This window comes from Taudactylus pleione, unplaced genomic scaffold (assembly GCF_031769625.1).
Source record: "Taudactylus pleione unplaced genomic scaffold, aTauple2 ptg000473l, whole genome shotgun sequence".
In the NCBI taxonomy this organism is placed as follows: Eukaryota; Metazoa; Chordata; class Amphibia; order Anura; family Myobatrachidae; genus Taudactylus; species Taudactylus pleione.
The window spans coordinates 10,817,998-10,840,920 of NW_028284875.1; the positions used below are offsets into that span (position 1 = coordinate 10,817,998).

Below are 22,923 nucleotides of genomic sequence, written 5' to 3' on the forward strand. Positions count from 1 at the left end.
CCTTTTAATTCCAGATTATGAGGCAACAAAACATGAAAAATGCAAAGGGGGGTGAATACTTGTGCAAGGCACTGTATTTTCAAAATTAACCAGAACAAATGTATGATGGGAAGTAAATCAAAGCATTCTGCTTTCATTTATAATTTAGCTCCTGGAGCGACATTACATACTTAAACAGAACGATGGTTAGAGCTTCTGAGATAGAGAGATGCGTGTATACACACACACACACACACACACACACACACACACACACACACACACACACATCTCTCTATTATATATATATATATATATATATATATATAAATAAATAAGAGACTACAACAATATTTATCTATAAAGTATTTATTTTCTTTTAAGTTAAACAATTTTCAATGACGCTCTGCATTTATAAAATGAACAAGTACAGGCCATGTACTGCCGACACCTTTGTATTATTGTAACCAAATTAATAGAGAACAGTTACCAAACTATACCTTTGAATAAAAAAAATAATGTTATCACATCAGTATTATTTCCATAATAACAATGAGAATGCATTACCATAAAGACTCCTAAGTAGGATCCTTTATGTGAATGTCTCCTTTTTATTTCTTCATTAGACTGGGAATAGAATATGCTTTAAATAGAACTCACAGCAAATGACTTTGGCACACCATGTCATGTAAACATACTTAGACATCAAAAGCAATTCTCTTCCTGTTATGAAATAGTGTATATCATGAGAGGGATGAAGCACAGACAAAGCACTGAAAACAGTTTCACATTGGCATTTAAAGATTCACCAAGTTTAAAACTATTCAAGCAGATGCAACACTACTTTGCATCACCACCTGGTTGTATACAAGTTACTGTAGATAACAGCAAGTTCAAATGGGTAATAATGCCCCAGAGTGGATTATGGTAAACTAAATTTTTTTTTTTTTTTTTTTGTAAAAGATAACCACATTGTCTATTAACGGAAATCTAAGTAACTATTTTATCCAAAGAATTCTGCATTGACTGCAGCTATAGAGAGGTGCTCATGGTTTCTAGGCCCTCTGCGGTTTTACCAATTCTGGTGGTTCACTTTGGCAACAGGAAAATAAATATGAAATGGAAATCACTTATCCAGTATTATAGGTATGTATTTATGTACTGTACAGTATGTATGTATATATTTACACAGGTAGGGTCTGATTTCGAGTTACTAATTAATATGGTTTAATAGTACAATTGTATGCAATGGCCAAACCATGCCATATTGTGGGAAGGAAAAATTAGTTTTTTTCCGATTTACAGTAGAGCAAGTTATAAAACTGCTTAGTATTTGTGTGCAACATTCAGTCCTTTTTGCGCCTTTTGCCTCGTGCAGATTTGCACTATTTAGCACCATTTGCTCATAACGGTTAGAGGTCCAAGAGCGTATATATAACAGAATTACACGCACAGGGAAGAAAACAATGAATTCACTGTTATGCAATCTGCTTTATCTCATTGGTGTTGTTACATTAAAGGCGTTCTCCTGGATCAAATTTTTGGGAATTGTTTTCTACAATAAGAGACCAGATTGCACTGTTAACACAGTGGCCTTGTAAGTCAAATTATATATAAACCATTATACACTTAGATTCTGAATGCACAGTCACACACAAATGTTGTAATCATAAAGTTAAATAAATGTTGACAGCGCGCACAAAACGTGGAGGAAGTGGCAGCATTCTGTGGGAGCATACATATGATCAGATTCCATTATAGTGTTATACTCAATTTTTCAGCAACCTGTGTTTTGTTATTGAACTAAAGTAACAGTGGCTGGCATGGTGGGGGCTGCAGTTCAATAAATGGAGGACAACCACAGGTTGCCTACAACTGTCCTACCTGTAAGCTGTAGATAAAAAAAAATGTTGACCAATTAAGATGTGTAACTATCAGATGTAACTGGCTGCTCCAAATATTGAGAGATTTGCAACTGAATTGCAAGCAAGGCACTGTGGGTATTGTTTGCCTTGTTGATACTAAAAGATAATGAACTGTTTTGCCACCGGCTTCCACGGAAACACCCAAAGTGCTTATGACAACAGGCACATTACAAGAAACAGTCTGGAACAAAATTGGAGCACTTAATGCAATCATGGTGTGTAATCCTTAATGGTCTGTATAGTTCCCCTTTCTTCACATTGACCTAATTAGAATATATTATAACATACATGTTGGGATGAGACAGAATAATTGCTGTGCTCACAAATGGTAATGCAAATGACTGCACCCCAAATCACTTCACATTTTATATACATACATAATTGTAATCATAGATTTCTGAAAAACACTCTTCAAGCTTTTGAACCAAATTGTACTAAAAATGCCATTTTGTTAGCACAAAGACTATCGGAAATGTCATGACGACTCTTCTTGTCCAAAAGAAAGGAACGAAAAAGGGAGTGGAGAGGAGTGGAATAACTTAGGTTTTCAATATCTGTCACATTACTGTAGTGATGGGAATTGTTATTACAATAAACTTGTTACTTTGCTCCACAGACTCACTTTAAAAATACACTTTTACTGTAGTCCATGAATATCACTGATTAAAAAAAGAAAAGAAAATCACTAACAAAAAGAAATGCACACACTGTCTAAGCTCCACCGAAGAAACACACAGTTTCTTCCGGCAGTGATTGAACCCAGTACTCGATCTTCATTGATAACATGACGTCATCGAGCAAGTTTAAAATCTCTTTACACAACAATAAAAATGGTTCCACTGTCCTGATTTTCCACCAAAAAAGTATTTGCATTGGTTCAGTCTCTGGATAAGCTGCACACATATCCTGCATTATGTTGAGATCAAGAGATCTGGTCATGAACAGAAGAGAAACAAATGATACACATACATTTTTAGAACATCTTGTAGTGAAATATAGAAATGGGAGAATACAAACAAACCATTCTACCAGCCCAGAAATCAGACCATTTGTCTCCATGGAAGAGGAAGAAAAAAAAAAAAAGAACAGTATATATGGGCACACAGATGCCAGATATGATCTTCCACTCCATTTTCTCTTTCCAAGTGTCAATCTATACCTCCAACTCCTGCAAATTCATAAAGTTTTCATTTCATTGATCGTCTTTGAGGGCCCGCGTGCAACAATGCAATACTTTTACGCAATCACAATGGAGAGCTGCAGAAGGCCCTTTTGTCTTGTTTCATTTTGCTCCAACCACCTCACACATTCAATGTACTCCTGAAATCCAATGCCAAGATGGAATACTGAGGTATATAATTCCGCAGAATGTTGAACAAATACATCTGCAATGCATTCAGAACTGATGTCCATGAAATGATGCTCACCCCCCCCTCCCCCCTCCCCTTCATCCCAATTCTTCAGACTTCTACTGCTGTAGATTGAGTGAAAATTTCCACTGCTGTGATAACGACGGACTGCACGCTTCTACCGTTAGACCACCACTTTTGGCGTTCCGACTGTCTAGACAGAAGTTGCTTCCCACGTGCCTCAGCTTGGAGTTATTCTCAATTTGTTCCCATTTCTAAAGTAACAGAACAGAGGAAAACATGTAAGAACATATAACAAATACAGCAGTTGCTACTTTGACCATTTTAACTAATTTAAGCTAATAAATTGAAGTATATATGTATACCACCAAAAAGAAGCATTTTCGCCCCCAAAAAAACCAAGGCATTTGCTTGTGAAGACTCTCACAGGGGATTACCTTCCTCTCTCTTTACATTCATCTTTAGAACATTAAGCTGTCTGGTCAGGATGGTCAATAAAGGGGCCTATCCATTAGCAGATAAATTTGAACGATGAACGACATATCGTTCAATTTATCTATCATGGATAGGCCCTGAACGATGACAGATGCACACTCCCGCGGCCAACAAATTGTGTTTTTCGTCTCTCCAACATGTTGGTCAATTATCGCTTATCGCTGACAGATATTAGATATATGACAGAAATATCCGTCAGTTTATAAGCGGTAAACGTCGAACAATATTTTTTATGAAAATTAATAGAAACATTAAAAAAAATCCACTCCCTGAATTATGTCATGCAATATTGTTTCGTCGTTTGCAAAAATCTGTTATGTACATGACAGATATCTGTCACCGCAGCTCCAGGAATTTTCAAGGCATAAATCTTTTGTCTTTCATCGTAGAGAAAGATCTGCAAATGGATAGGCCCCTTAACTGATTAAACTGAACTCATATACACCAATTCAAGACAAAGTTCTTTGGTTTTTGAATGGAGGTAGAGGATTTCCACAAAACACACCAAAAACAGGTACAAGGGAACACTAATATCAATCAGGCACAATACCCTATATCATTCAGGCACAATAATGTATAAAAGATACATTTGCATGTAACTTACAAAATCTTGTTCACAGAGCTTATCTGATTAATCAGGAATCCGTGCCAGACTGTAACCACCACACTTCTGGTACATCGAAGTAACAACTAGGAGAATTGACTCACTAGTGCATTACCCATTCTTATGGGACACTACTAATGCACCTTGGCTCTTGTTTTAGGTGGACTTAATATAGCAATGTACATTTACTTACTATTGTGTGCATACATTTATTGTACTGTACTTACTTGTCTACTGTCATTTTCTCTGCAGCCTTGAAGTTTTATAAGTGAGCCTGGAGCTCTATCAACAACAGTAAGGCAAAGATCCATGTGTTTAACCGATTTGTCCTTTGTCAGAGCCCATTCCTAAAATGAAAAGAAAATGATGAGAACTATATAGCTTCTTTCTTGCTTGTATGTTATTTATGTTTTTGATCTCTGCACATAGGAATCAGATAAACACATTATCACAATTGCAGTTGTATATCAATGTTTTCAGAGCATTCATACGGAACCACTGTACCTTGCTCACTTCCTCTATGTACACAGCAATGTGCTGTAAAAGACTGCCTAAAGAAGAAGTAGTGAACTGCTATGCGTTTCACAGAGTTACGTCTGCTTCATCAGGGAAGAGTTCTACTTTAAAATAAAGGTTCATTTATGACAAGGGAACGTTATTTTCACCTCTAAAAGGCATTAATAGAGTATAATCAATAGTGTACTATATTGGATGTTCTTTATATTTCACACATAACATCCAAATGTCATGTGTGAAATGTGTGTGATTCTCCTGGAGAATTTTCAATATTGCGCAGAGGAACCATATGATCAACGTGCTCCTTAATTCTCAAAGAATCAACATTGACACTTCTTTATCGATGTGTCCTCATACATCTAGCCTCAATATGCCACTCAGCATGACTTGCCTGGCGTGAGTGAGCCACCAGGTCCCGTGCTACTCTGCTAGCTTGGGTGTCTTTTTTTGCCCAAAATGTGTCTAAGTTACAATGAGATCTGACCAGGACGCACCAGCAGACTCTGTAGATTAATTTGATATACAACATTTGTATATCTGTGTGCACTGGAGTCTGTATATGAACCACAATGGAACTTGGAATGAAAAAAGCTGCCGCACCTACATTGTAGCACTTCATATACAGATTCGGAGACTCAGTCGCACACAGATATACAAGTGTCACAAAGCAAGTTATTCAGCACAGCCTGTGGTGCATCCTAGTTGCATCGCAATTTAGACGCAAGAAATAGGCCTGCTGCTAGCAGAGTCTCATGGGACCTGGCACGACTGCAGCAAACATGTATCTATACACTATTTTTTCCTATTAATCATATTGTTACTATGCATTTTATATTTTTACTACCAGCTTCTTAACACAGGTATAGCAGAGACACTATTTCAGAAATTACTACCTCACAGGTCCTTACTTTAAGTTTACAACCCTGAAAACAGTTTAGAAGGATTGTCCAGCTCCCCCTAATATTAATTCACTGCAAGGATCTTCCTATCCACTCTAAATATCAATTGACCTAATCCACAATATGCCAAACCCGAGCACCTGGGAGACGGAAACTGCTCATTATGCATGGGCTGGGCGACATATTGCTTTTTCTTCTTCTTGAAGTAATCCTTTCCCATGGTGTTAGTGGAAATATCCTGTTGCAGCAGTGCTACTCCTTAACACAGTCCTCAAGTACTACAAACAGGTCATGTTTTGTGGATGTCTTTAATCCTACACAGCTGAGCTTACCTATTTTGCTGGGTCAGTAATTATCTCACAGACAGAAATCCTGAAACTATAACCTTATGGGAAAACTTGAGGATAGAGGTTGAGAACCGCTGCCTTCATGGATATATCCCACTCAGGGCCAGATAATCTGTTATGTGTTCTAAGCTACTGTCTTGAGCTCGAGGGTCAAATAGAGGAGCCACCCACATCACATTAAACTGTGTTTTTTCTTTATATGCTGGTGGCTATTCTTCCCAGTTACTGATACAAGCCATCAATGAGCAGCTTTCCTTTCCTGGCCTGTCTCTCCTCTCTCCTATCCTTCTCCACCCCACTACACTGCATTTCTCTCACTATTTATCACCTGAAGATTTGATCTAATATGTGAAGTAAACTTAGGCAATAATGAGAGATACCTTTGTTATCTCTCTTTCGAAGTCAATAAGGTCAACAGGGAGACCTTGGGGTATAGGTGATGCAGACTCATCCGGGCACACAGCAAATTTTTCTCCCAGGATTCACTTGGGTCTCCCTCTATACCCCACCCCCGGGCCAATGGCAACTCAGTTTCGTAGTAAGCCTAAGGCCGGAGGAGGAGAAAGAGAGAAGAAAGTCTGGAACACTCAAGAATCACATTCTCACACAGAAGGAGACGGAAAACCGGTGACCAGAGCAAAGCCCATCTGAAGCACAGGTGCGTCTGGGAGGGTGCCCTGGGAACCCTATGGACTTCGAGGAAAGAGATAACAAAAGGTAAGTTTTTACCATCTCTCATTTTCCTCTTCAGGGTCCATATGCTCCACAGGGAGACCTTGGGGATGTCCCAAAGCAGTCCCTTTAAGGGTGGGGACGCTCCTGTGCAGAGAGAAGAATCCGCCGCCCAAAGGAAGCATCCTGAGAGGCAAAGGTATCAAATGCACAATACCTCAGAAAGGTCTGGACAGAAGACCACGTGGCCGCCTTACAAAGCTGAACAGCCTAGGCGCCACGGCAAGCTGCCCATGAAGGACCCACAGACCGAGGAGAATGAGCAGTAACAGAGGGTGGCACTGGAAGGCCCTCATGAGTGTAAGCCTCAGAGATAGTCAAGCGAATCCCCCTAGCCAAAGTTTGTTTATTGGCTGGCCATCCCTTCTTGTAGAAACCATAGAGGACAAACAAGGAGTCTGACTTCCGAAGGGAACTGGTACGGTCCACATAAATCCTGAGGGCACGCACCACATCCAGTGAGGGCTCACTTGCCGAGAGTTCTGGAGAACTAAAGGCCGTTACAATAATTTCCTCATTAATGTGGAAACTAGAAACCACCTTAGGAAGGAACCCAGGGAGAGTCCGAGGCATCTCCCTGTCCTTGTGAAAAAACAGAAATGGGGAATGGCAAGAGAGAGCCCCCAAGTCTGGCAGAAGTTCCAATATGTTGATTAGCAGGGCAGACTCCTCTGCTGTCCACCATCCATGAAACAAGTGTGGACGCGTCACTGCGCCCCAACCCCGGAGACTGGTGAGGTGGTTCGTCAGCAACCGCCAAGCAAGAGACAGACGCACCTCCGGATAGAGCACCATCATTTGTGCTCTTATCTGATGGAGGTAATCAGTCTCACCTGGAGAGGATCAATTTCTGTAGAGGCCGGGAATGAAACTGGGCATATTCCAACCTTGTCGAAAGTCGACACCATGGATCCCAGTAACTGCATCGCTGAGAGGATGGACACTCTGCGACTGTGGAGGCATCTGCATACTCACATCTGCAAAGTGGAGATCTTTTCCGCAGTCAGAAAGATCCGCTGCTGTTGTGAATCCAACAGAGCTCCCAGATGGAGCATCCTTTGAGAAGGAATCAGGGTGGACATCTTCCAATTGATCAACCACCCGTGCGCCTGAAGCACCGATATTGTCAGCTGTAGGTGGTGGTGAAGTACCTCTGGAGATCTTGCCAACAGTAACAGGTCATCCAGGTAGGGTAACAGACGGATCCCCTGCAGCTGTAGATGGGCCGCCATTACCGCCATAATTTTGGTAAACACCTGAGGTGCAGTAGAGAGGCCAAACAGCAGAGCCCGAAACTGGAAATGTTGTTGCAGAACAGTAAAGCTGGGAAAACGCTGGTGAGCCGAAGTAATTGGAACATGCAGGTATGCATCCTGAATATCCAGTGACACCATAAAATTCCCAGGTTCCATGGCCAGTATAATTGAGGGTTTCCATCCTGAACCGGGGTACCCTGAGGAATTTGTTCAGGGACTTGAGATTGAGGATAGGCCGATGGGATCGGTTTGGTTTTTGCACCAAAAAGAGATTGGAATAATAACCTGTTCCCCTCTGGGGCAACGGGACAGCTACTATGACCCCTGCGTGAAGCAAGGATTGTACAACCTTCTGGATTTGTAAGGCCTTGTCTTTGCCCGACTGAAGGTCTGTGCACAAAAACTGATGGGGAAGCTCTCTGCGAAGGAGAGGGCGTACCAGTGAGAGACCACTTCTCTTACCCTGGTGTCTGTAGCCAGTACTGGGCAAACTGAAGAAGGCGGCCTTCCAAACCCTCAGCCTGGGCCGTCCCGTCAGGCTGAGGGTTTGTCGTCAGGCTTGGCAGCCGGACGTCTTGCACTCCAAGCTTGTTTCTTGGGCTTGGCAGTCTTCTTGGAGACTGACGGCCTAGGAAAGGACTGACCTTTAGGCTTACATTGGGGCAGATAGGTCCGAAAGGACGAGGTCCTAGATCCAGAGGAAGCCGAAGGCAGGCACACAGACTTGGCTGCTGCCAACGTATCCACAATTTTATCAAAGTCAGGACCAAACAAAACCTTACCGTTATAAACACTCTAAACCAGTGGTTCCCAAACTGTGCGCCATGGCACCCTGGGGTGCCTTGGGACATTTGCAGGGGTGCCTCTGGTTGGTGGTCCAGCACCAAATCAAATTGTTTTTGGTCAATGTAATGTAAATATGTGAACAAACAGAAGTGCAAACCTGTCCACTGCCACATAACTGAGCCTAAGGACGACAATTTACAATTTACTTCACTTTACTTTTTTACTACATTTTTTTCTGAATTTCTCAACAACAAACTTAACCTTAGGGGTGCCGTGAAAGCAATGCTGATACTCTAGGAAGCCATGATTCAAAAAAGTTTGGGAACCACTGCTCTAAACCCTTCTTGTCCACATCTGCTTTCCAAGAACGTAGCCACAGGGAGCGGCAAGCTGCAATCATCGCAGTAGAAATTCTGGAATTCAAGAGGCTGACATCCAGAGTAGCCTCGTTAATATATGTAGCTGAATCTCAGATGTTGCCCACTAGCGTTATCTGCTTGCTGGTAGCATCCGAAGACGAGGACCCTTCAAGGGAGTTCGCCCAGACCTCCATAGCCCTGACTACCCAGCAGATAGCCATGGCCGGACTGCAGGCTGTCCCTGAAAGAGAATATATGGATTTAAAACAAACCTCCACCTTGCTATCCATAGTATCCTTTAAGGACGACAAGGATGGCATAGGTAGGGTCGCACTTTTAACCAAGCACGTCACATGAGAATCCACTGCTGGGGAAATTTCCCATTTGGTAAAATAGTCCTCTGCAAAAGGATATGCATAGGCCAGGCGTCTTTGAGGCTGGTAACGCTTTCCAGGTGTTTTCCATGTCACTTCCAAGTGGTCTACCAGCTGATCAGATAAAGGAAATATGGCAGCGGTCACCTTTATGTCCTTAATATAGGCATGTTTGGAATTGGGAGCTGGAGGATATGACTAAGGCCGCCTGGACAGCCCGTATCAGACCTGGCATATAAATTTTTGACTTAGGCTCCACCTCTCGTGCAGAGAACTCGGGAGTCAGGACTGTAGACTGAGATGACGACAATTGTCTTTTAGTCGGTCTAATTTGGGGTGCATCCCCCTGCAGCATATCTGTAAGGTTCTGCACCGTAGTAGAAAACGTATTCACCCATGGAGGATTAGAAACAACCTGTATGGGTGCAGCCAGCTGAAACAGGCTCTGAGAGGGCACAATCAGCTGCTGTGGAAACCCCAGCGGGGGAAATACAGGAGTGACTGCCGAGCGTCCCGGAATGGCCGTCAGTGTTTGAGCAAAGCATGCCCAGGGAGGCTCCCGAGAGGTGGCTGAGACAGTAGAGGGGCCTGGGGGAGCATAACATCTCACACATAACCCCTCATGTATTATGTCTCCCACACCTAATCCTGCAGAACACTTTTTACATGTCTGCAGGACAGGAGCCAAGGTTTGCACATCATCCTCACTACCAGACATAATGTATAGGATAGCGTGTATACTGTAGGTGACCCACCACACAGAAGAAATACACTGTGAGGCTGCACTTGACAACACTTGTAAGGGCTGAGAGAGAAAGAGCACAGGGAAAGTAAAATGGCTGACAGAAGAAAACAGAAACACAGGCAGACAGCGCTAGCATAAGGTCACATACAATGCAGAATAAAAACACCTGCACAAATGGCACTACTATTCAACTACACAGACTTAGTGTTTGGTAGGCTATAGTGCTACATATGCTGACCACACACTGGGGAGAGGTATGTAGAGGGACCCAGGTTCCGCGCTCCTCAGAAATCTGCGACTTTGCGAAGGAGAAAATGGGCGCCAGAGATTCTGGAAGAGGCGTTCCTGTGGAAGGAGAGCTGCTGCAGCTAAGCCAGACCAGAGTGGAAGACACGCTGTGCAGAGGGGAGGAGCCGGCTGTGAACAGGGAAGGCAGCCTCCCCTGGCCGGTCATTAACCCCTGGGGCACTGGAAGTGCAATGTTTCCCCAGCATTGCGCCCCTCGTGTCCTCAGATAGGTCTAAGTGAAAACGTAGGGGTCTATGGCCTGGCTCCACCAGCGGCATCCCCGGTCCGTCACCAGAGATCCGGGGAAAAGGACTGCAACAAGCGGATCACCGCAGGTGGTGATCCGCGGCTTACCTGACTTCCCCATAAATCCGGCTGCAGTCCTGGGAGTCCTCCGGAGTCTGGCTAACACAGACCCCAGGCTCCCGCCGTAATCCCCGAATCCGTACCGGCGTCGGTGGGGTTACGGAGCGTCATTACATCTCTCCCGGGAGGAGCGGACAGCGGCGGTCCTCGGCAGTAGCGGGGGATCAGGTAAGTTGTGTTTTTTTGTGTGCATGCAAGAGGCACTGCATGGGGGGGGTGTTTGCTACTGGGGACACTGCATGAGGTGGCCACTACTGGGGCACTGTACAGGGTGGGGCCGCTACTAGGGGCAAAGCATAGTGGGGACTACTACTGGGGGTCACTGCATAGGACAACTACTACTGGGGCACTGTAGAGCGGGGACTACTACTGGGGGCACTGTATATGGGGACCACTAGTTGGGGCATTGCATAGGGCGAAGTGGCCACTACTGGGGGCACTGTATAAGGGGGGGGTGCTACTAGGGCACTGTATAAGGGGGGCGCTACTAGGGGCAATGCATAGTGGGGACTAGTACTGGGGGCACTGTATAGGGGGGGTTGCTACTAGGGGCATTGCATAGTGGGGGGTGCTACTGGGTGCAATGCATATTAGTGGGTGCTACCGGGGGCAATGCATGGGGGGGCCGGCTACTTCTGGGGGCACTGTTAATAGGGCACTGTATATGGGGCACTACTGTGGGCACTGCATAGCGGACCACTACTGGGGGCACTGCATAGGTTGCCCAAAGCATATACTTGCACCTGGACCCACCACTCTCTAGTTCGGCCACTGCCAGCGGTGGCTTTGCTTGCCCGGGGTTTTTTGGCTGCGGAGGGGTGGTCTTTCTGGGGGTTGATTGCCTGGAGAGGGGGTTTAGATGCACAGTAATGTGGCTGTGGGAGGGTGGTTTACCTGGGGTACCCCGTTAAGTGGTGTGGCCATGGGGGTTGGTTGCCCGGGGCGCAGGTGCTCAGTAATGCTGCCCTGGGGGAAGGGGGGGTCTGGCTCCTACACTTTCATCCTGGCTCCTAGATTTTAGAAACATTTGTCAAGCCCTGAATTAATTCATTGCCTCAAAAAGTCTGGCAAAGTTCATCTAAAAGAAACTAACATAAAATGTGGGGAAGATATGAGATAGCTGGAGATATAGATTACTACTCAGTACTATATTCCCCTATCTCAGGTTACCCTTTGTGTCTGTCACCCTCCTGAGGGCGTGAGTAGAAATGCTGGTTCCGGCGGCTATTACGCCTGAATGGAGCGACAATTGAATTGCTCCACCTAGCACCTAGAAGAAATAGTTTCCCGAAAAAAAACAATTGAAATCGCCCCCATTGTGTTTGTGTGCCTCTGTCTGTTCCTTTTTTCTTGTGAGGATAAAGAGAAAATAACAAGCACTTATTACAATTAAAAAACAGAAAAAAACATTGTGGGGTCCACCAAAGCAATACCCACCACCATTCCTGCAGTACGAGCCGAAAGCACCAAGTGTTAGCTAACCACTTCACTGTGCAGATTACTTTTTATATATATTCATAGGGATAAAGAAAAAAAACAGATTGAATTCACAAAGCTTCCAGTGTGTGTGAAGTAATGTGCACACGTGGGTGTAATTTGCTGCATCTGACATATTTTGTGTTTAGTAGAACATGAACACAGGCAGCCAATATTATATACATATTATTGTTTTATGCACAGAGGGGGTGATGTATTAATCAGTGAACAGAGTGGAGAAGTTGCCCATAGGATCAATCAGCTTCGAGGTAACATTTATCAAGTACATTGTATAAAATGACAGTTAAGACACTGATTGGTTGCTCCTCCACTCGTCCACTTTTTTCACCGCTTGATATACAGGTTGAGTCTCCCATATCCAAATATTCCAAAATACAGAGTATTTTTAGCACGACTGAGAAAATGAAACCTTTGCTTTCTGATGGTTCACTGTACACAAACTTTGTTTAAAGCACAAATTATTAAAAATACTGTTATAAAATGACCTACAGGCTGTGTGTATAAGGTGTATATATAGAACATAAAAGCATTCTGTGTTTAGATTTGGGTCCCATTCCCAAGATATTTCATTATTTTATGCAAATATTCCAAAATATGGAATATTCCGATATCCAAAATACCCCTGGTCCCAAGCATTTTGGATAGGGGAGACACGACCTGTATCACCCCCAGAATTTGGAAGATTTGGTGTAAATCCTAGTCCGGGTTGTCATGCATTTTGGATTGTATTTTTATTTGAATACACACCTGGTTACCTCCAGCATTATGGCATTCATAGACACCAACAACTCCATCTGCAAAATGACCCAATGTATCAAGGCAGTTTGTACCTTGCTGTAAAGCTCCAAACGCAATATCTTGATGGTCAGGAACCCTGGACAAAATATAAATGAATAAATGCTTTAATAGTTCCAATGGCTCTGTACAGCTAGAATGCCACACAAGGCCGGCACAAATGCGTCTTCTACTGCCCCGCCCCCTGAGCGTGCAACATCATGCGTGTGATGTTAGGACACCGCGCAAAAAGGGTGAGGCCGGCAGCACCAGTACGTGCAGCGCTGACCGGGTGTCCTAAGGATGGCTGCACAGACTGCAGTATGCCCATCTGGAGTGGCCACAGCGCGCTGCGGATGTCACTGCACTAGCGATCCTGGCTGCAGGGTGCCATTCCAGGCTCCCTGCTAGCCAAAAGCAAGGACAGTTGGGCAGCGACTGTGCCACCCACAGAGCCCATGCACTTTGGAAGGCACCGGGGCACACCCCTAATTACAGCCCAGCTGACACATACCCAATAAGAAATATTTTGCACCATATGGTGAGGGGTCAGTTTGACAATAACTTTTTTTTTATGTCTTTTTTTCATGATGGGCATTAAAATATAATTTTATTTTGAAGACATTATAAATGAGAATGCCACAAAAAAGAATTTGGACAGTTTTTCAGAAGTCTTTTCATAGATTTCACAGCACTAATTAAATCTTAAATAATACATACATAGATCAGCTAGTTGTTAATAATATAGTTATACAAACATGTACTTTACTAGTGGTGTATCATCATTATGTGCTTCTGAACAAATCCAATTTGAACATTTACCCTGTGATCTGTCCCAGCTATGTCCGGTGAGCTACGTCTGCAAGGACAAAATGTTGGGGAGCTGGTGCACCACCACTATTAGATCCAGTGATATCTGCTGCTGATTGGTACTTATATGTCAGGGATTAAAAGTAATGTACAGAAAAGGGGACATGTATTGAATAGTGATCAGAACATTTTACTGGAACAACAATAAAAATTTGTAAGGAAGCTACAAGAGCACTCAAAGATTATTTAATAAAGGTAACTATTTTTATTTTAACTAGCTGAAGTACCTGGCATTGCCCGGGTTTAAATCTTCAAGCTATTAAGTTAGGCATCCCAAACCAATTGCCACTCCTCTGAAGTTTTCATCCAAATCCATCCAGTGGAAGGCCTAGAACAGGCTCCCCGAGTCAAAGTTCTGCTCAGCGTACACCAACAGGAGGTCCAATCGGGTTCTCAAACCCCTAGGATCCAATGTTATCACTCTGTTCTGAGCCTTCCACTGGATGGATTTGGACAAAAACTGCACAGAGTGGTAACATTGGATCCCAGAAGACATACTAGGGGGTTGAGATCACGAACGGACCTCCGTTGGTGTACGCTGGGCAGAACTTTGACTCAGCGAGTCTGTTCTGAGCCTTCTACTGGATGGATTTGGACAAAAACTGCACAGACTCGCCAGGTCAAAGTTATGTCCAGCGAACACCAATGGGAGGGCCGACTGGGACCCTAAACCCCCAATAACCTGGCCAGGATCCAACTGGACCATCTCACATTGGTTTCATCCCAATAGGTGCAGGGGTGTCTGAATGCATAACATACAAACAAACCAACAAATGTTATATATAAGATTTGTTCTCTGTGCTTTTAAGTGGATAAGTAAGCAGGTATAAAAGTAATAGGTTGGTGAGGGGGACATTTAAATTGCTAGAACTAGGAGGGAATGGAACTTCTGTTGATTAAAATGATATGCAACATGCCTATATTCTGTGTGTGACTGTGGGTGTATCTGCATACGAAATGCTACGCTACAGTGTCACAGCCACTGACCCTGTAACTTAGCATTTTGCATGCAGATATTGCCACGGCCGCACACAGAATATGGGCATGCTACATATCATTTTAATCAGCAGAAGAGGCTTGTGTGTCCTATTGTCATTGATTTGCGAATAACATGCATTTGAAGGTAAAAAGCCGCACACAAAGATGTTCGACGCTGACGAGCTGCACAGTGCTCACGCATTATGTTCACACTTGTGCAATATGTATGTGGGTATATCTGTACAATTGTAACATATAAAATTAATCAGTGCAGACTAGTGAAGCGAATCGTTGCATCAGATTACGACTAAGGCGCATGTTCTGATGAAAAATCAGCAAAAAAAAAATGCTCAATGCAAGCTGAATGGTACAGGACATGGCGCACAGAGGTGGGCTGTTTGGCACAACTGCAGCAATCGTGTACGAGGACACATCTGTGTATAGCTATAAAATAACTGTAGAAGATTAGGACAAATATGGTCTCTTACTGTAAATATGTTTGTGCATCTGTAATCACAAAGGGACAGGTTTTGCAGCAATACCCTTTGTACATCATTAAACGTTGCTTGTCTAACACAGGTGCAATTACACTAAAACTAGATTAGGCATACAGCACTTGGTCCAGACAGCATCCAACCCATGTGATAAAGGACCCAGAGTCAGTAATAGATGGATCCAGGGTCGGATTATAGGCAGGGCAGCAAGGGGCAGTCGTCCCGTGGCCCCCACACATAGGGGGCCCCCACACACTGTCCCCGGCTCCCGGAAACTTAATAACTAAAACAGGAGTACAGCAATTAGCGGTCTCCACTGCGGTCCTCCTCGGCAGTCAGCTGTTTACTTGACAGCTATTGGCCACCGAAGAGCTTCACTTCAATCACTGACTGTGTCAAGAGTCTCGCGAGATTTGATGTCATAATCTCGCGAGACTCTTGACACAGTCAGTGATTGTTTTTTTTTATTTAAATATCTTTATATTGTTGACCTTGTAGATAGCTTAGAAAGTAAGGTGACCAGTCTTGCTTATGACATTACGATATATAGGATTATTAAAGCACAAGTAAGAAAAATATATATCTTACAGAAACATTTATGTAAAATAACAAACTAGACCTGGAAAAGGCTGGTTGTGGGAGAGGGAGGACACAGAATTACCAATGTACAAAAGTACAGATCTGGGCATGTAACTGTAAGAAGGACATACAGTAGGAGAACCTGAGGAGGCTCAGAGGCCAATATCCACATACAAAATAAATAGAAGAGTCATTTTTTTTCAACCTTGCTATTTAACCAAGTACATCCATATTACATGTGTGATATTGCTTGGCAGGAGTAAAGCCTTTCTTCCTACATCGGAGATAACTGTGACACAAACCTTGTTTGTTTGTTTTTCTTGAAGAATTAATTGGATTCCTAATTTCTGTTAAAATCTGTATCAACCACTAAAACTACATTTAGCCGCTATTTCCCAGAGGACAGACCTAGATAACTGTCCAGCTCTGTTACATAAGTATGACAATCATTTTTAGAGATTCAAAAAGCTCACCTCAGTTCAGGGTAAACGTTTTCCAGGTACCACTTGAAAGGTTTGCAGCCCAGTTTTTTCTTCAGATCTGTGCGGCTTTGGATACTAGAATGGAGTAACACCACACTTAGCGGGCAGGAATATAAACATTCATGTGCTTTCTTCAAATAGTGAAATTGGCGCTTCTTGCACTTTAAATTACTGAAGAAAGTAAGACCGCCATCACGCCCCCCCAGATGGCTGTCTCACCCTTGCAGCATCTTGTATGCTGTTCTATGTAATCATTCACATCAGTCCCTGACCTATTTAGCTTACAGTCTCTACATTCCCTACCCCACAAACTCTAGGGTTCATTTATGTCAAAAGCCAGGGTTTGTAGCCTGTGGGAAGAATCACAAGCAAACAAGAGGAGAACATACAAACTAAACACAAATACAGTTCCAACAGGTCCCTAAACTGTTACCCCAGTGTGGAGTTGTCAAGTTCTTTATTTAATTATAATAATATTTTATGATTATATTTGTATATTTAATTGCTAAATACTAAGATATATTAGTTTTCTTTGCTGCGCACTATAATCCTGTAAATGGCTTTCCAAGCAGGAGTCCCCTACACTTGCATCTTCTCTCTGGTCTGCATGCCATTGAAATAAACATGTTACTCTATATCCTGCAATGCTATCTATCCTAAAAAAAAGGTTTAAAAAGGATATCTTCAAGGGACAAATTTGGGTTAAAAAATCTGATCCTAGTACTTTTTATTCAGAACATGCAGCATTATTTTAAACCTACTGTACGATATATAAACATAATAACATTTCTAGAATACTAATTAGTGTGATGATAGACAAGGACATAGTATAAGTTTCTGCAAGGATATTTATATTTAATGCAAAGCAGAAATCTAATGTTTAGGAAAGGCGTTTCCACAGAACGGTAAAAAGGAAGACGATGACAGCACTTACTTTCCAAATGGAACATTTCTAGCAGACGGTACAGCTGCATAGTAGAAATTCTTATATTCATCCATCCAAACCTCTGCTGCTCTTCGTGTGTTTCTAGACCCAACAAAACATTGAGCACTTTACATATATACATGAAGAATACTGTGCGGATACTGCAAAATAGGGCAATTCAGGTAATATGAAAACAGCAAAGAAGTTTTGAAATGATGCCTGGGGTCTTGTTATAGTCCTTTGAAGGGGTTAATACGAATATTCATACACTCATGTTTTCTGTCCTCCCTTTTTCATCTGTTCCCCTCCTAGTTTTACCCCAAACCCTACAGCAGGGTTTCCCAAATTCCGCCATTCTAGTCCAGGTTTTAAGCATATCCATGCTTGAGACAAGATGGTTAAATCAAATTGACTGAGGTACTAATTAAGGCCCTGATTCAGGCCCACTCGCAAGCCGCTCGCAAGTGGGTCGATGGTCTGCACTGAGCATGCGCACGACGGAGGGAGCCAGACGCGACGAGCGAAGGAAAGTCCTTCGCTTGTTGTGTCTGATCAAAGGGGGCGTGCTGTCGATGTTGATTGACAGCATGCCCCCTTTGGTGGGCGTGCCGTGGGGCGTGCCTCCCTGACGGGGGCGTTCCCAAGGGAACGCCTACCGTCAGAAGCCGGCCCACTGACATCACTAGTGATGTCAGTGGGAGTGATTTTGGATCTGATAGAGCCAAAATCACTCCGGGCCTTGCGGTTGAAAACCTCAACCGCAGGCTCCGGCTCGCAGTTTCGATGGTCGCGATGGTCACGACCATCGCGGCCATCAAACTGCACGCTCGTATAGGCTGTGGGTGGTGACACACAGCTATACGAGCGTCCAGGAGGACGCTCCATTTTTATGGAGGGCGGCCCTCATTCAGAGCGTGCGCTCTGCTCAGAGCGTACGGCTCTGAATGAGGGCCTAAGTCACCTGTGCTCAAGCATAGATATCCTTAAAACCTGCACTGTAATGGCAGAGTTTGGGAACCTCTACCCTAGAGTGTAAACTCTTCTCTCATCCTGTGTCATCCCTATCTCCAGTGCGCTACCGCTCTGACCTAGTGCCCTGGGAAAGGTGGACAGAAAGGGTTACTGACTGCTACTGTTAATAACAGTCTCTCAAGTTTGTTATCATTTGCTAACTGTACGAGGTTTGCCCCTGTATAGTTGGTTTGAACCTTTTTGCTGTATTGTTTGTGTATACAGTAATAATTCTCCTGCACGGACACTTGGTGGCGCCATATAATTAAAAAATATATATATTTTTTTTCATCTCCAAAACATATTTAGGGATCCCAATAGCACCAAGCAAACCAGCAATTTATGGATTACAATAATATATTTTTACTCTGTCTCCACAAACTAAAAAAAAAAAAAAAAAAAAAGTTACTGTAATTGCTTTGCAGTTTCTGTGTTCCTGCACAAAATGCATACACAAAGTCCTGCAGCTGGGATGGTGAGCAGAGAAAGTACTTTGTATTTCATGCATATTGCTTGTGTATTCCCCCACACATGACACACAGAAATGCACACCTCCTGTACACAACTACATAGGAATTATGTATAGTGAGGGAGACAGGATTGGGATGGGAAACAATTATTTATCATTGTAATCTGGTCAGTAATGTTACATATTATGGCAGATGAAGATACATTAGTTTAAACTGACAGAGGATCAATCCTTTCATTAGATTTCTTTGTGATAACAAAAAAATAAAATTGTAGAGAATGTGTATGAAGATCTCTATACATTATTTTTCCTTTAATCTTCAGAGATATATTGTGGCAGAATCTTACCTGGCAAACACCGTCCCACTGCCACCAGGGAATGTGTACGGGTGCTGTTTGCGAAACACATGGCCCACCCTACTGCAGGGGATTATTTCCAGACTTCCACCACACTGCCACACGCGGAAAGAAATCTCTAATCAGGATTAAAGAGAAGCCATGAATTACTCAGGAAGCATTGCAACACCCAGGGAGGAACAGATAGAAGTATAGTACGTCCCTATATTCTGCTCCACGGGAGGTTTCTGTCCTCCCTGAGCTCGCCTTAGGACACCTGCGTTACGGTTTGACAGGTGTACCGCCCCAGTCAAACTCCCCACCTGTCCCTATAAGATGAAAGGGAAAAATGTACTACAGTATATACTACAGTCCTATACTACAGTATAGGAGCAAATGGAGATAGAAAAGCTGGGTTGACATGAAAGGCTTTGGAAAAACATTCAGTACAGTTATTTTACTACATCTTAAAGCCCATCATTCCTCCCCTGCACCACTCAGTAAGTCACTGTCTATATAACAGATACATAAATTGCTCTCTTGCACAGGTAATTTGGTTCTCGCAACTTAAATGCATCTTTCAAATCATTCTCTTCATCGTCTTGAAGTGAAAATATTTTAGATATTTCACATGCATTTTGCACATGAGACGGATATGAACTATGAATATTACAATTAGTTTAGATGTGTGCTGTAATTATGCATATATTAAACATGCATCTAAATTCATTTGAATGAAATCACTCAGCACACTTATTTTTAAAATGCCTTGGACATTAACCCTCTCAGCACCAGCCCTTTATTAACCCCTTTGCTGCTTTTTTGCACAGGTCACATTCCAATATCAATAGCAGTAATGATTTATGCAGTACCCACACAAATTGTACCTAGTCTTTTTCAGAAGACTTTGAACTTGCTGAAAATATCATTTGTTTATTTATTTCTCCTCACAAGGCAAAAAACCAGTCTAACCAAAACCGGCAAAAAAATGCCTCTATACAGGAACTGCCAGAAAGGGAACTAAAGTATATGTGTGTATTTTGTGACCCCCACCAAGAAATAAACATGCACCTTTCCAGAACAGCAAACATGCTACACAGATTTTCATGATAAAAGTTCTATTTGAAAATATTTTTTCTTGATTCTTTTTTTTTTTTTTAAAACATGTTTGAAACTAGTCTCATACAGTAAAATCTGTAGGAATTATATGGTATCTCAAAACGGCAAGCCCTGTGTTTACTGATGCCAAGATGGGGCAGACATGGCCATTAGACCCCTTTCCCACCGGTCTCTGTAGTTTAGGGCATTTTGGTAAACTAGGAGGGAACATTGTTTGAAAGATCGCTTTTAATGCTCACTTCCCAATTTCTGGGTTTATAAAACAGTGGATTACAATAATCGATAAGTCAGGTACTTCAAAATACTCAATGGCATCCCTTACTATGGGATAGTAACTCATTCCCCTAGATGTAGACAGTAAGGCTAGTTCCTCCTCTTCCCCCTCTGTCTTAAGGTGCATATTCACCAAGTGATATTTGCAGGCGCTTGAACTATGACGACGTTATCATTCAATCGCTTGTAAATCGTGCATGCATCAGGCAAATTTATGTCGGAAACGACTAGCGATGCGCGCACCCGTTGGTCGTTTCCGATATCTATCATCGCCCGTACATGCTGGTCAACCCGACGATCACGTCAGGTTCAGCATGTACGGGGATGATGGACATCCCTACACTGAATGACTGAATGTTCAGTTTAGGTACATCACAGACTGACAAATGACACCACGATTACAATGTCATAACCGTGCTCTTGTTTCTCCGTCTAGTAGTGGATACGCACCTTTAGTCTCTCTCCTTACTTGCTTTTTGGAAAAACTATTATTTTATTTTTTTTTGGGGGGGGGGGGGGGGGGGCGGTATTCTATTGGCTGCCATGGAGGATTTAGAAGAAACTGAATTATCATAGAGTATAATCTGCTGCTTTCTTCTTCACTCATCTACGGCAGCCCTTACTATAGGATATACCCAACGAGAATGTAGGGAGTGCTAATAATCAGTCAAGACTTCAAATTTTGATCTTAAACAAGTGCAATTAGTTTAATTAACTGCCCCTTGAGGAACTCCAAAGTGGGTGAAGCTTCTAAGGCACAGTGGCCTTCATTCAGAGGCGGCCGTACGGTCTACGACCGCATGGCCGCCTCGATGTTTGTCAGTGAGCATGCGCACGAGGGAGCCGGCTCCTTCGTGCGCATGCGTGAGACCGCTACGACCGACAGCGCCAGTCGTAGCGGGTCTCTTTCCAAAGGGGACGAGCTGTCTATGTTGATTGACAGCTCGCCCCGTTTGGAAGGCGGGCCGGGGGGGTGGCAGCCCAAACGGAGGCGTTCCCATGGGAACGCCTAACGTTTGGGGGAGGCCCCACTGACATCACTAGTGATGTAAGTGGAGAGCTTCCGGCTCTGACAGAGCCAGAAGCTCAACGGGGCTTACGACAAGTGAGACCTTACCCTAGGGTCTCGTCGTAAGCCCCAATGGTCGCGATGGTCTCTGACCATCGCGACCATCACCCTAGCGGTCGTTAGAGCTGTGTGTGTAAACCCACAGCCTAACGACCGAAACAGAGGCGGGCGGTCAGGATGCAAGCGGCCGCCCAGTTTCTGAGCAACTGCTTGCATCCTCAGACCGCCTCGGAATGAGGCCCAGTGACTCGTGAACGTGTGCATGGGGGACCAAGTTGCTGCTCCACAGATGTCTTTCACCGCCACCTGAGCCTCCTTAACCCATTAGGTGGACACTGCCCTAGCCAAGTGTGCCTTAAGAATTTCAGGTACCAAACATTCTTCTTTCTTATAGATGAAGACAATTAATTATCTGATCCATCTTAACCTGTCCTTGAAGGACCCACAGACCTTGTAGAATGAGCAGTGACAGAGGGCGGAACAGGAATGCCTTCATGAATGTAAGCCTCAGAAATCGCCATGTGAATCCACCTTGCCTACGTTTGCTTGTTGGCCGGCCAACCCTTCTTATGGAAACCATAGAGGACAAACAAAGCGTCCGACTTCCTAAGGGAACCGGTACGGTCCACGTAAAACTGTAGAGCTCGTACCACATCCAATGAGGCCTCACCTGCTGAAAGGTCTGGTGAGTTAAAGGCAGGCACTACAATTTCCTCATTAATGTGGAAACTAGAGACCACCTTAGGCAGGAACCCAGGGCAAGTCCGAAGCACTGCTCTGTTCCTGTGAAAAACCAGAAAGGGGGCGTCGGCAGGAAAGAGCCCCCAAATCTGACACCCTCCTGGCGGAAGCAATAGCCAGGAGTAACACAGTCTTAGCTGTGAGCCATTTGAGATCCACTGAGCCCAGTGGTTCAAATGGAGGTCCTGTGAGAGCCCGAAGGACCACAGCCAACTCCCAAGAAGCCACAGGAGGCACAAAGGAAAGCTGTATGCGAAGAGCACCCT

The 22,923-nt window shown here is 43.6% G+C and overlaps 1 protein-coding gene across 1 annotated transcript in view; it reads right to left on the reverse strand.

Moving 5' to 3' along the window:
• Positions 1–332: 332 nt before the first annotated feature.
• GALNT2 (polypeptide N-acetylgalactosaminyltransferase 2) overlaps positions 333–22,923 on the reverse strand; it is a 135,065-nt gene continuing 112,474 nt past the window's right edge. Inside the window, exons 11-16 of the mRNA XM_088448977.1 lie at positions 19,468–19,594; positions 17,650–17,742; positions 16,707–16,790; positions 13,286–13,412; positions 4,601–4,720; positions 333–3,528 (exon numbers count right to left, since the gene is read on the reverse strand). Of these exons, the coding sequence (XP_088305103.1) occupies positions 3,373–3,528; positions 4,601–4,720; positions 13,286–13,412; positions 16,707–16,790; positions 17,650–17,742; positions 19,468–19,594 (707 nt within the window). The 3' untranslated portion in view covers positions 333–3,372. The remainder of the gene's footprint in view (positions 3,529–4,600; positions 4,721–13,285; positions 13,413–16,706; positions 16,791–17,649; positions 17,743–19,467; positions 19,595–22,923) is intronic.